The sequence below is a fragment of the Micromys minutus genome, assembly GCF_963924665.1.
Source record: "Micromys minutus genome assembly, chromosome: 11".
In the NCBI taxonomy this organism is placed as follows: Eukaryota; Metazoa; Chordata; class Mammalia; order Rodentia; family Muridae; genus Micromys; species Micromys minutus.
In genome coordinates, this window is record NC_137980.1 from 56,515,452 (window position 1) to 56,529,205 (window position 13,754).

The 13,754-nt window shown below is 49.7% G+C and overlaps 1 protein-coding gene across 2 annotated transcripts in view; it reads left to right on the top strand.

The window, feature by feature from the left end:
- Positions 1 to 10,160, top strand: part of CDH26 (cadherin 26) — a gene marked incomplete at both ends in the record, with an annotated part of 45,553 nt that extends 35,393 nt beyond the window's left edge. Inside the window, 3 exons of one of the 2 annotated variants that reach the window (XM_080925072.1) lie at positions 3,633 to 3,686; positions 4,963 to 5,037; positions 9,960 to 10,160. In XM_080925072.1, coding sequence (XP_080781198.1) covers positions 3,633 to 3,686; positions 4,963 to 5,037; positions 9,960 to 10,160 — 330 coding nt within the window. The remainder of the gene's footprint in view (positions 1 to 3,632; positions 3,687 to 4,962; positions 5,038 to 9,959) is intronic. The other variant, XM_080925073.1, reaches the window with a different exon arrangement.
- Between the last annotated feature and the right edge of the window lie 3,594 nt (positions 10,161 to 13,754).

The window sequence follows — 13,754 nt, forward strand, 5'->3', positions numbered from 1 at the left end:
GCACAGGGGGGAGTGGAATTAGGGTGAGAACACAAACTCTCAAAGCCCACCCCCGGGTTGCTTGCTGATTTTTATGACTGCCCTCAGTAACTCTGACCTCTGTCATATTTCTTGCCCTGGTTTTCACAGATGCAGCCATCTGGGGCAGACCAGACGCCTGCTCCGTCCTTCAACAGAGCTGTGGCCAGTGCCAAGCCTGGGGCAAAGGTAACACATCTCTGTAGCCTCTGTCTGGTTTTAGCTCTGCAGCACAAACACCCTGGCAGCTTCCCAGGCCCACACGTGATGAGGCTTCTGGACAAGGACCTAGAGAGGAAAGATTTTTCTCCTTGTGCAGCTCCGTATAGTTTAGGACTGCTTACAGACTTGCCCAGTGTTTATTTCTCTAAGTAGTAGCTGTTCCCCCATTTTGATAGCCAAAAATTTACCAGGGTCTCTGCTTACCCTGTTCATTCAGCCCTGCTAGCTGTGGAGGTCTGCCTTGGGTCTGTAATTACAACCATGATGCATGGGCTAGCATCACTTTCTCTTTCCTTCTCAATTCTGGAAGTTTCTGAAGCCCAAGGCTTCATCTAGGTGTGACTCCTTTGGCAACCCTGAGGCGTGCTGTGTGCGCTAGTCCCCTTAAGTTGACACTAGAACAGGGGAGGGAATCACGTGTACTAGTTGCTTTTTCATGGTAACTTCAGGAGCAAAAGCAAGTGGCAGAGGAAGGGCCCAGTCGGGCTTCGGGCTCCAGAAGGGGAGTCTGTCACAGAGAGGCATGGCAGCGAGCAGCAGAGGCAGGAGCTGAGAGAGAGCATCTTGATGGCACACAGGAGGCAAAGGAGCAACAGGAAGTGGGGCGAGAGTATAAACTCCCAAAGCCCGCCCCCGATGACACACTTCCTCCTGACCAGCTCCTTCCCAAGTGTTCAAACACAAAGTCTATGGAGGACATTTTCTGTCAGACACCTGCAGTGATGTCCTTACTTCACAGAGGAGAAACCCGAGGCGTTTTGGCCTCTCTGGGTTTCCTTCCTGGGGTCCTGTATAAGATAAGCACATTCATGGGGATGTTTAGACCAGCCTCTGTTCACACTTCCTCAAAGATAAGGAGCCACTTAAGATCTGTTGCTGGCTAGTGCTTTAGGCTCTGCTGCAAAGGAAATGAGGATCTCTCCAAGCCACAGCTGAGCTTTACTGCCTTTCCTTTATGGGGTGTGCATATGTGTGTGTGTTTGTGTATATTTGTGCATGTGTATATGTGTGTGTGTGTGCATGTGTATATGTGTGTGTTTTTGTGTGTGTATCTGCATGGGTATGTGTGTTTGTGTGTGTATGAATGTGTATGTGTCTCTGTGTGTATGTATGTGCATGTGTGTGCACGTGTGTTTGCACATATGTTTATGTGCATGCCTATGTGTTTGCATGTGTGTGTGTACACAATATGTGCCTGTGTGTTTGAGAGTATACATATGTACATGTGTACATTGTGCTTGGAATCCAGAGGTCAATCTCAGGTGTCCTTCCTTAGGATCCATCTCCTATAGCTGCTGATATTGTTTGGCTTTGTTTTTGAGACAGGGTCTCTCACTGGGACTCGGGACTCACCGATTAGTCTCAACTGGCTGAGAGTAAGACTCAGAGATCCTCAGGGCTGGGAGGACATACAGACGGATGCCACTACTCCCAGCTCTTTACTTAACATGGGAGCTGGGATTGAACTCGGGTCCTTGCGCTTGTGCAACAGGCGTTTTGCCAACTGAGGTATTTATCCAGGCCACCAGCTTGATCTGCTTTGAAAATTTGATTGGAAAGTCTAAGTTAAACTAAAGAGGCTGTTTTAATTAGGGTTTCATTGCTGTGGAGAGACACCATGACCATGACAACTCTTATGAAGGGAAAACATTTCACTGGGACTGGCTCACATTCCAGAGGTTTGACCCATTATCATCATGGCAGGAAGCATGGTGGCATGCAGGCAGACATAATGCTGGACAGGTAGCTGAGCGTTCTACATCATCAACAGGCAGCAGGAAGAGAGAGAGGACACAATGAGCCTGGCTTGAGCATGTGAGACTTCAAAGGCCTGCGACACATTCCCTACTCCAAGTGGCCTGCTATCAGGTATCTTAAATCTAAACCAAGCCATTTGCCAGCCACCCTCACAGACCTTCCCCCTTGTGCTCAGTCACACTAGAGACCCGTCGGTCACAGGAGCTCCGGACTCCATGTTTCATTAATTCCAGCAGACATCTGAGATGCCTGAGGAGGAAGAACTTCTTTTTCCACGCCTCTCCCTTCTCAGCCATCCTTGCCTCTGCGGGTCTGAGCAGGAGAGGTATGCAGAATCCCAGGGGCTGGCTGGCTCCTTGCTGGGAAGAAACCGGCACATCTCCCAGTACCTTGGTGTGACTTTCCCTCTGCTCTGGGGACTCTGGGGAGTTACAGAAGGTAGCTCCTGCCAGCAGGCACCTCACCAGTGACAGATGGATATTCTTTGAGGGAGAGAGCCCTTTGAGAAGATCCCATTTATAACAAACACATACACACTAAGAATCTAAGAGGGGAGCAGCTTCTGAAAGTTCTGTATTCCAGCATTTCTCTTACTGTTGTAACTTGTGTCGGTGGCTGTGGCGTGAGGGTTAAGGGTACCTCAGTTGGTAAACGGTTCTCTGTACATGAGGACTTGCGGTCAAGCTTCAGAACCCACATTACAAACAAGCGTGTTGGCCACTTGTAACCCCAGTGCTGGGGAGGCAGAGGCAGGAGGGCCCCCCCCCATATACATGTGTTTGACAGCTCTTACCAAGCACTGCACATGTCAGCCCTTCCACAGACAAAGGCATTCCCTTGTGTCCATCTGACGACACCAGAGCTCAGTCTCTAAGATTAAAAGTATGATAAGGATGAGCCCCACACTGCAGCTGGGCAGAGCCCTGCCTCCCACTCCACACAATGTGTAACCTGTGTGTGCACTCTGCTGTGAGTGTCCTGTGTGTGCACTCTGCTGTGAGTGTCCTGTGTGTGCACTCTGCTGTGACTGTCCTGTGTGTGCACTCTGCTGTGACTGTCCTGTGTGTGCACTCTGCTGTGAGTGTCCTGTGTGTGTGCACTCTGCTGTGAGTGTCCTGTGTGTGTGCACTCTGCTGTGAGTGTCCTGTGTGTGTGCACTATGCTGTGACTGTCCTGTTTGTGTGCACCCTCTGCTGTGAGTGTCCTGTGTGTGTGCACTCTGCTGTGACTGTCCTGTGTGTGCACTCTGCTGTGACTGTCCTGTGTGTGCACTCTGCTGTGACTGTCCTGTGTGTGCACTCTGCTGTGACTGTCCTGTGTGTGCACTCTGCTGTGAGTGTCCTGTGTGTGTGCACTCTGCTGTGACTGTCCTGTGTGTGTGCACTATGCTGTGAGTGTCCTGTGTGTGAACTCTGCTGTGAGTGTCCTGTGTGTGCACTCTGCTGTGAGTGTCCTGTGTGTGCACTCTGCTGTGAGTGTCCTGTGTGTGCACTCTCCTGTGAGTACCTGCACTGCTCTCCTCACTACCCCCCTGCAGCTATGAACAGCAGCGTCATCTCAGAGATCCCTAGCCATGTATTTACCTCTGCTTCTCATTTCTATAAAACCAAGGAATTTTTTTTCTTAAATTTAAGGGTTGTGGCATGTTCTTTGAGCCAAGAGGAGAGAGAAACTTGTCGTCCACCCCGGTAAGTAGACATGCACCATAGGTATTGCCTGTTCAAAGTCACTGAAATAAGTAGTTTGAAAGGAAAAAAACAGTAGGTTCAAAATACAGCCAGCACCCAACACTCCAACTATTGAATATGGATCGTGGATTGGAAATGGTTGAGACAGGGCCAGGGTGATGTCCCCAGCAAACGTCAGAAATGCACTCCTACAGCAAGCTTCCCAAGAAGTTAGTTGTTGTTGTTTGGAGTTTGTCTGGGTGTCAACCAGGAAGTCAAACTGACCAGCTCCAAATAGGAAACCTTCTTGTGAGTGTAAACACCAGAGTGAGGGTAAACAGCAAAGTGGGCAGGCCAAGCCTATAATGTCTGCCCTGAGACAGTCTCCATCTCCCTCGCTCCTCCCCCTGCTTTGTGCCACTTTGTGGAATTTCCTTCCCCAAAGATATGAGAACCCATCAACCCTCCTCCTGCCTTGGGGCCTTTACTGCTCTTCCTCCTTCGCCCCACGCCCACATGGCCCCCATATCCTGTAGTCCCTCCCAGACCCTGCCCTGTGGCTCCTCCCCCACCACACCTGGGACCTTTGGCCCCTCCCCCACATCACACCTTGTTGTCTCTCCTCTCCCACCTCTTCCCTGTGTCCCTCCTCCCACTCCCCTGTGGCCCCGCCCCTTCACGCCCTTCCCCTGTGGCCCTTCAACTTCCTAATTTTGGTCCTTGTCCTAAAAGGTCTTTCTGGCTCCTTCTGGGTAAAGGACTCTCATATCCCTTCATGTCATTTGTGACTCTCATGCATCTGTCACTTTCGGGTGCTACCCTAGCACATGCACAGCATGAACTGCGTGACAGCCATGTGCCCATCTACTAACTGGCCTCCATACAGGATGTGGCATGGGGTTAAGCTGGGGAACCACCAGGTTCATGTTAAGCCGCCCTCTTCCATTGTACACTTGCTCTTTGGACAGCCCTTAGAGGTCAGATAGATGCATTAACATAGTGAATACCTGTGTGACCGACCGCCTCAGAGGATGACCCGTGCTGGCCATGAGCCAGGCCAAGGGGAATCACAAGATGGTATTTAGGGGAAACACACCATAAACAGAGATTCCCCCAAAGGATGGGGATCGTGGAAAGGACCCTGATGCTGCTGATGGATGGACCCCAGCCTCCTTCCCCCACGAGTGTCTCTACCTCTGTTTGGAAGATCAGGCAGTGGCCCTTGCCAGGATCCCCTCTGTCCAGTACAGAGGGGAGTGTGAGTCCCCAGGCTAGAGGCCGCTGGTTCGTTTTGCAGGTCTATCTGGATCGCATGGTGCCCAGATGGCCCCTGCAGCTGATGGAAGGAAGGGTGGCGGAGACGTGGAACCAGGTAGATGCTCACCCTCACACTGTCATTCCTTTGTCTCACTCTGCTCCGAGTCTGACCGGGGATACTCTCTCCTAAATTACTGTACGGGTCAACAAAGGCTGCCATGACACCACCTTACAGTCTGGCGGCTTCCACCACAAACATTTATTATTGCAAACTTCAGCAGAGCCTCTCATCTGAGGCTCTGGGACCCTGTCTTGTTTAGCATGGTACTGTGGGCCTCGGGGTGCTCATCAGACCCTCTCAGCTGAGTTTATGGGCTCTTGTTTTGTGAACCCCCATGATGTTCTGGCATCTCTATTTCTGGTGCCAGAGTGAACAAGGGACAGGACTGCAGGGCACCATGACCCAAGGGAGTGAGCCTGACTGTATAGGGCTTCTGCCAGGGTCTCCCAGTGTTGGCGCCTCTGCGTCTCTCTACTGTCCCCTGGTAGACACTGCATCCCTGTATCTGCTCTCCACTCCTGCCTCTGGGTCCTGAAGTGTGGACAGTGCCCGGTGGGGGAGATTTTCTGTCCAGATATGAGTTGGAAGACCGTTTTTCAGACCCTGATCACGGAGAGGAAGGTCCTTGAGAAACCATATCTTTGTCTCTGTCTCTGTATCCCTCCCTTCCTCCCTCCTCTCTCTCACTGTCTCTGTCTCTGTCTCTCTCTCTTTCTGTTTCTCTCACTTCTATGAGGGAACCTCATGTCCTTACACTATGCCACATTTTCATCTATGGCAAAGAAGCCAACCGAAAAACAAAGGGAACAACGGCAAGAAAACCTGAGGGGAGGCGGGGAAGGGCATATTTTGACTCATGGGCTTCAGCCCATCTTGGCTGTCCCCACTGCTGTGAACCTGGTTTGAACACTTAAATATCATGTTTGTGGGGAATCATGGCACAGCTAAGGTGCCCAACTCAAGCGTGCCAGGACGAACTGAGGAGCATTAGGAGGAGCCGAGGCAAAAGAGCGGCTGCGATCATACAGCCCCATGACCCACTTTCTCCAATCAGATCCTACCGTCCCTCATTCTCTCACTTCCCATTGGTGAGGGTGGAGTCCTCAGGGTCCAATCACAGTAAGAGCTCCTCCAACAGCCCCACCCCTGACATAACTTCAGTACTCTTCAGGTCTAAGGAGAATAATCAATGAAAAATTAAATATGCATTTGTTACAAAAGCTCCAGGAGAGAGGTCGTACTGAAAACCAAGGGCCAGGGAAGCTATTCCGTGTGAGCTGAGAACAGGCCTGGGGCTTGGCACAGGCCACTCCACCTCCCTCAGATTGTTGAGCTGTGAGAGGCAACCGTTTCCTTCTTTGTGGGAGAGATAAGAGGAACAGATCCGGGGCTAGACTATAAGCCACAGAGTCCAAACCAGCCACCTGGCTACTGAGCGCTATCAGTGAGGCTGTGCTTCCTAACCATGAAAGACGGTTGGACACTTCTACCCCATTGCCAGAGATTCTATGCACAAATGAAGCGATTAACTACACACACAGTCTCATGACCATCACATGTGCTACCAATTTTCATGTGTGCACATACCTAGCTGAAGCCCAGCAGGCAGCACAGACAGGACCACAGGTCCCCATGCACCTAGGTTGGAGAAGGCTGCATTCTGAAAAAGACGCCCCACCCCAACCTCGGCCCCGCCTCGCCCTGCCCGCTAAACCCACCCCCCCTCTGCACCCTGCTTCCCTTCCCGCCCCCACCCCTGTTCCCACGGCAGCCAGACAAGCAGCTTTCTGCAGTACAACTTAAGCCTTGAGTTCCATGGCGTGAGAAAAGAAAAGGGAAACTCAAAGCTCAGATGAGAAGAGCAGCCCTCTCCCTCGCGAGCCTTCAAACTTAGTTGGTGGTTTGTGATGAATTATTGATCTTAGGGGACGCTGGAATTGCTGAGTCAGGGTGCAGAACCCCGCTGCTTGGCCGCCAGCCTTGGGGGTTTGAAGTTGAATTCTCCAGGCGCAGCCCCTGCTGCTGATTCAGTTTTGCTGTGCATATAGCAGGTCTGTCATGAATTATCTATTTAGCTCTGCCCAACAGACGTGACTGGACTCCTAACATCTGGGCCAGGTCTGTAGTTTTCCTCTCCGCTGTGGGAGATGAAGTGGATGGTAACAGGGTGCTGGCCACAGCCCTCAGACAACAGGCCCAGCAGTGGTGTGGGATCTACTCCTGTCTCTGGGCACCCATGCACAGTGGAGGCTGGGTTTCTGCTCTGTGGAGGAACCAGGGCTCTTGAGTCACAGAGGGACGAGAGAGCAGCCGGCCACCAGCCTAGAGTGCGATTGTTGATTGGCACTAGGAGAGCATGCGCATTGGGTCCACAGGTCTCCCAGCTTCCTCTTCCCAGTCCTTACCCACCTCCCACGGCATGCTCTGAGACTCCACATTCCAAGTTCCAACTGTTTCATCTCCATTCAAGGTATCTGGAGTCCCTCTTAGCTAAGGGCAGGTTAGAAAGGCCTACTGGATCCATTACCAGCATGACTAATGGATGTGGCACAGTTCCAGATCGTCCCATCCCAGAAATAGGTTGAAGCTCCTTTTCCACCTCTCCATCTCTTTGCTATTTATCAACACACCCTTCTTCTCTCTCCTTGCTTTCCACCTATCTACCCATTCATTCATCCATCTACCCATCCATCCATCTACCCATCCATCTATCTACCCACCCATCCATCTACCCATCTATCTACCCATCCAATCTACCCATCCATCTCTCTACCCACCCATCTACCCATCCATCCATCCATCCACCCATCCATCCACCCATCCCTCTGTGCATACATATAAACATATTCCATCTGTCTGTCCCTTCAGCCTTCCCTTTCTCCTTCCTTCCTTCCCCTTCTCCCTCCCTCCCTCCCTCCCTCCCCTTCTTCTCTCTACTAAACCCTCTACTATTCAGTCAGCCAGCCATATCTCTACCCATCTCTCCATTTTTCTACCTGTCCACCTACCCATTAAATACTTACTAAGTGACTCAGGACGAAAAAAAAAAAAAAAAAAAAAAAAAAAAAAAAACAGGAAATGCTGCCAGAGAGATGTCTGGGTCCTGAACATTGAGCTGGAGCTTACAGACAGGACACTGGCAGGAGGGATCATCATTCACGGAGAAGAGCAGCAGTGGCCAGCAGGAGAGGGAGCCATACGTAAAGTTGTACACATGAGGGGTGGGTGGGTCTGTGCATAGTGCCTTAGAGAAGGGGTAGGGGACAGGTCTGGTCAGGCGGGAAAGCTGCCTTACTTGGGATTTGATTATTGCTAGGGATTCAAAGGCCAAGAAATGCTGTTGAGGATCTTGAGGGGAAAATCCTATTAGGCCAGAGGCTGGGAAATTCAGTGTAGACAAGAGATTGGGGATTGGAGAGAGGTTGGGATGTATGGGAGTGGAAGGGAGCCTCAGAGCGGCCTGCTTCCTCTCGGTGTGATTTAGTAGGAAGACCCCCTGCTTCTTGCTCACATCACAGTTGGGAGGCATCAGAAGAAAGCTTCCAAATGGGATGCAGGACTGAGCATTTCTAATCCGAGTGTGCCTCTACCACCCAGAATGAACCCAAGGGACATGTGGCTAGAAGGGAGGGCCGCCAGAGGCCTTGCAGCCAGGTGACTATTCCTGATGCCTGTCACCCATAGGTCATGCTCAGCCACTGTGTATATTCAGAAGGCTGAAAATGAGGTCCCTCGGGTGCCCAGTATGAACAGGAGTTGATTCACTGAGTCACTGTATTCTCCACTGCAGTAACTAGAGAGAGAAAAGGGCCCGAGGCAGTGGCCAAGACACTGGAGAAGAGGGGACAGAATCCTGTATGTGGAGGAGTAATGGGTGGGGAGCCAGGCCCAATGCAAGGATTCTGTACAAAGCTGCACTGCTGGGGAGGCCGGGTGTGAGCTGTGCTAGAGCTTCACAGGTGCAGGGCTTCACACAGCCTTCCAGGAATGCCTCACCCCGTCACGATTATTCAGCGTACACTTTGGGTGGTACTGTGAGCTAACCAATGGTATCCATGACATTATGGTGTGTCTTGTTATGATTTACGATCACTGAAGTAGATACCTGTGGAGATAAATATATCCCAATAGCTTCTAGGATCTTCTGATGTGGTCTGTCTATTAACCAATTCCCTGTAAAGATCCACTTTGGGACTTGAGGGCCAACATCTGTGCATGGCCAAGGCCATACAGGGATGCTCTGTATTGGCTTGGAAACTTGGCTGTGTCGAAACAAAACTTTATTTTCAACATGTGTTGCACTGGGTTTGTCCCCAGGATTGTCATGCGTCAGCCTCTGTGATCTGATGCCTAGGAACTCTGGAAGATGAGGTGGGTGGAGGACAAGAGGAGGCACTCTCAGGGATGTTTAGCATGAGGTCTGTGTGTCTGTCCCTGTGTAACAGCCCAGGCAAGGTGAGGTAGAGTTTTTGGTTCTGGATGTGATGACATCAAGTGTCCTCGGCTGGAAGTAATCATCCGTCACCATTTTGAGGGAGCGAGTGACACCATGGCTTGGGCATGCATGTGGGAGGTCAGAATGTGGTAGGTAAGAGTAGACGGAGTTATGTTTAAGGGCAGTCTGGGTAGAGACCACCATCTCCAGGAAACAGTGAAGGGTGGGCAAACTGGAAGGGTGTTTGTGAAATGTAGGAAGGATGGAGAAAGAGAAGACACTGGCCCAAGTGGAGGTCTAGGTGAGTCATAAGCTGAAAGTGTCCAGGATCAGGGTAAGTGCATAAGGCAGCAAGAAGGGTGAGAAGTCCTGGGGGAGTGGCTCTACCAGCACTCCAGCTTCAGCTTGGCTGCCACAGCTGAGTCTATAGGGCCGAGGCCTTCCTCCTTCACATACTTCAGAGACTTTCCAGCCAAGAGGACACTAGTGTCGCATGGGAACCTGTAACAGTGAACATGTCTTTCCCTGGCTTCCTCCACAGAAGCTCCAGGGTGTTGATGTTCTGGAAGGTGACCCTGACTACCCGCCTCATGTGTACAGAGAGGAGGGAGAGTGTGAAGGAGCTGAGACCCTCAGCTCTCTGACCTTCGAGCAGGACCTCTCTCCTGAGTTGCTGGGATGCTCAGGCTCAAAATCTACTCCATCTGAAGCAATGTGTTTTATATCAAGAATTCCTTCATAAAGGCATGTGAGAGGCATGATTTGGGAGAACGGTCACTATTCATGGACCTCTCTTCTTGTTCTTTACTCTTAGTCACTTCTTAGTCTGCATTGGTTTATGTTGCAAACTTGACAATCACCTGGGAAACACCTGGGAGATGTACCTCTGGCATGTCAGTGGGGATTATCTTGTTTGCATTAAAAGAGGTGGGAAGAGGTGCCCACTGTGGGTGGCACCATCCCCTAGGCTGTGAGTGCCATTCCCTGGCTGGGATCATGGACTATGTATGTGGAAAAAGCAAGCTGAGCATCACTATTCACTGTCTCTGCTTCCTGATCTCAGAATGTGACTGGCTGACCTAGACTCCTGCCACTGTGCTTCCCACCGGGATAGACTGTACCCTTGAACTTGAGCCAGAGTAAACCCTTCCTCTTCTAAGTTGCCTTTGTCAGAGTGTTTTATCCCTGTAGCAAGAAGAAACCTAAGATGCTCCTAGGGTGAGGATCAACTATGGATCTGAACTCAGTGTCTCGATTGAACAAAGTGGATGGTGGGTTGTGTACTTCACAAATGTGATTTGTCATATTTTCTGTAAAAACTTAAATAGAATCATGTATTTTTTGCATCTGTTTGTGTCCCAGCTCTGATGGTAACTGAAAATCCAACCCATCAATCACCTGACTGTTTGGCCAGCAGTACTTGATTCTGGGGGAAAATGAAAATGGGTTTTGAAAAGACTTTTTACATTTCTGTAATTGTCATTCTACCTCATTTTAAGTGGAGAAGGCTAATAGTCAGAGAGTGCTTCCTAGAGTGTTTGTAATAAGCACTTTCAGTGATTTTTTTTAAAAAAGATAACAAACAGTCCCTTTCCACACTTTGATTAGCTAAGCCAGCCATGTTATTTTGCGAAAAAATAATTAAGCTTAAAACCGCATGAGCAGAACGTGCTTTGAAAATCCAAGACACACCGTGTTTAACTTCCTCCTTTCAGTATAGTGAAAGGATTTTAAAAACGTTGAGGAAACGTGTTCTGATCAGATTTTTGTTTAAACAAGACCATAACGCTTTACTGGGTTTTGTCATGCTGGTATTTATATAAATTATATGGTAGAAGTGGGGTGGGTGGGGGGCAGTGTGGGAGCATCCTTTTAAAACTTATACACAAGGGTATGTGCCCTTTAAAAATTCTGAGCAGTTAGTAAGTACTGACTCAATAAAGTTTGTCCTCTGACTTGAACATGGTGTGCACCATGGCATGCGTATCCATGCACACTCATCATGTATGCACACACAAAATAATGGAGTCTTAGTTGCTGGGCAGGGTTAACGAATGGTCATCAGGTCTTTCTAGATGTAAGCCAAGAGAAAGAAAATGACCACCATAAAGGAATCTGCCCCATTGTCTGTTTTTGTAAAAAAAGATTTATTGACACCCAGCCATGTTCGTGGCATCAAGCTGCTCTGGGCTCTGACAGAAGAGTTTCATAGCTACAATAGAATGCAGCACCGGATTCCAGGCTTTTTTGAGGAACCTGAGCTTGGCACCTTCCCTTAAGCATTCTTCTTGGAAACCCCAGCGCACAGTAAACACAGTATGATGTGTGTGCTAGGGCAAACACATCACCAGATACTCCTGAGAGCTTTCAAGTCTTAGCTCATCTGGCTTTCCTCTGGTCTTGTGGTACACATCTGCATATCCTTGCCTTGTAAGATGCTCTCCAGCAACATTGTTTCCAAAAGTAATAAAACACTCATGTGATATTCATGAAGGCAGATTCAGCAGTTAACAAGACCAAAGCATCACATAGTGTAGGTATTTAATTAGACATTTGTTAATACTGATCTTGCCAACTTTCTTAGATATTTGTACGACAGTTTCCCACAACCCCGTGTCACCAGATCACAGTCATTTTTTTTTCCCCAGAACCTTGGGGTTCTGACATCCAGGGCAAAGAACAGCCCTCCTGTTGTCTTCTTGGAAATTTCACAAGAGTGACACAGAAGGCTACCAACTCCCCCATTTAGATGCCAGTTGGATACTGTCCTCTTCCCCTGCTGATGTCTGTAGGAGACATTCCTGAATGTCATTTGGCTGGTTCTTCCTTCAGGTTCATGTTCAAAACGAGTGCTGGCTCTGTGGCAGATGGCCCTGGGTTCAATCCCCAGCACCACAAAGCAAACTCTGAAATGATCAAATCCACCCACACCCTTGCGATGGGTTCTGTTGGAGATGTCGGCACCAGGAGGCTCCCTGAAAATCACTCATCTCCCTTAAGGATGAAACTGGTTCTTGTTAGTGGCAATACAGTATAAAATCAGACAACAGTGGTAAATATTTTTAGGGAAATGTACTTTTATTAAGAATCTTAATGTCCATGTGACTTACTAATCCAAAGTCAGCTGTAGTCACTGGTGTTAAAAATTCATTATGGGCTTCATTTAATTAAATTAATCTATGTATTTTTGCACGCAGTAACGACCCGGATTGCTGAACTCCCCGATTCAGGTGTGTGCTTTGCTGGCTCTTAAGATTTGCTGCATGCAAGAAGAGCTTGTATTAGGAAAACTCTCCTTTTACCGTCATGGGGGGCACCCCTGCAATCCCTGGAGGGAGGGCTTGGGAACCGGAGTTCAAGCCAGCCTGGGCTATAGAGTGAGAGAGTCTGAAACACAAACGAACTACTATACAGGCAAACATGCAAAGAAAGACCCTCAGCAAACAGCCAGGGCGACATCATTCATGTCCTGTGAAGAGAGGCAGTGGCCAGCCAGCGGCCAAGAGCAAGGGCAGCAGTGGGTGGGGGAGATGTGTGAAATCAAAGCGCTGGTCTATATCACTGTACAGAACCCTGCCTGGCCACGTCTCTCTGCCATCAAGAAAAAGTAGTAAGAATTCTGGAGGCTCAACTCAAAAGCCCCCAGGCTCCTCATCTAGAGGGTGCAGTAGGCCAGACACCCCCAAATGCACCAGCACAGGCCGCCGCTTCTTGCTCAGAGAAAGAACCCACCATCCCACTATGTGGGGGCTGTCCATTCATGCATCCAGGTGGGTGCAGACATGTGACTACATTCTGACTAGAGGAAGGCCATTTCCCAAAAGCACAGGAATGGAGAAACACTGTCTATCCTGTCTTCTCTTCCTTGCCGGACAGTTGGAACTGAGGTAACGGTTCCTTGCATCGATTCCAATGGCCGCTGGATGGATGGGAGAAATTCCTTGACCCCAAAGGTTCCCCCCTCCCCCCCTCCCCCACCACCTCATCTGTGAACCAAAAAAAAAAAAAAAAAGCTGAATACTCCTTGTGTAAGCCGTTGCCATTTTATGATTTCCACCGCTTGAGGCCAAGTTGAGTCTTGGCTGACACGGAACCAAGTGAAGTGGGCCACGAGAGGCAGAACTTAAGCCTGTGGTGTTGGCTTAGTAGATGTGCCCAAGTGGCAGGGACTCAAACACTGGGGGTTGGGTGGGGGCTGGTGACCCTGGCTCTATAGAAACACAGCCTGGATAACAGTGGCCCTCGGCTGTCTTCTGAAAAGCCGCCTGCGTTCCGGACAGGAGGGCAACCGGAAGCAGCATGGAGACATTCATGGTGTAGGGCACATTAATTGCTG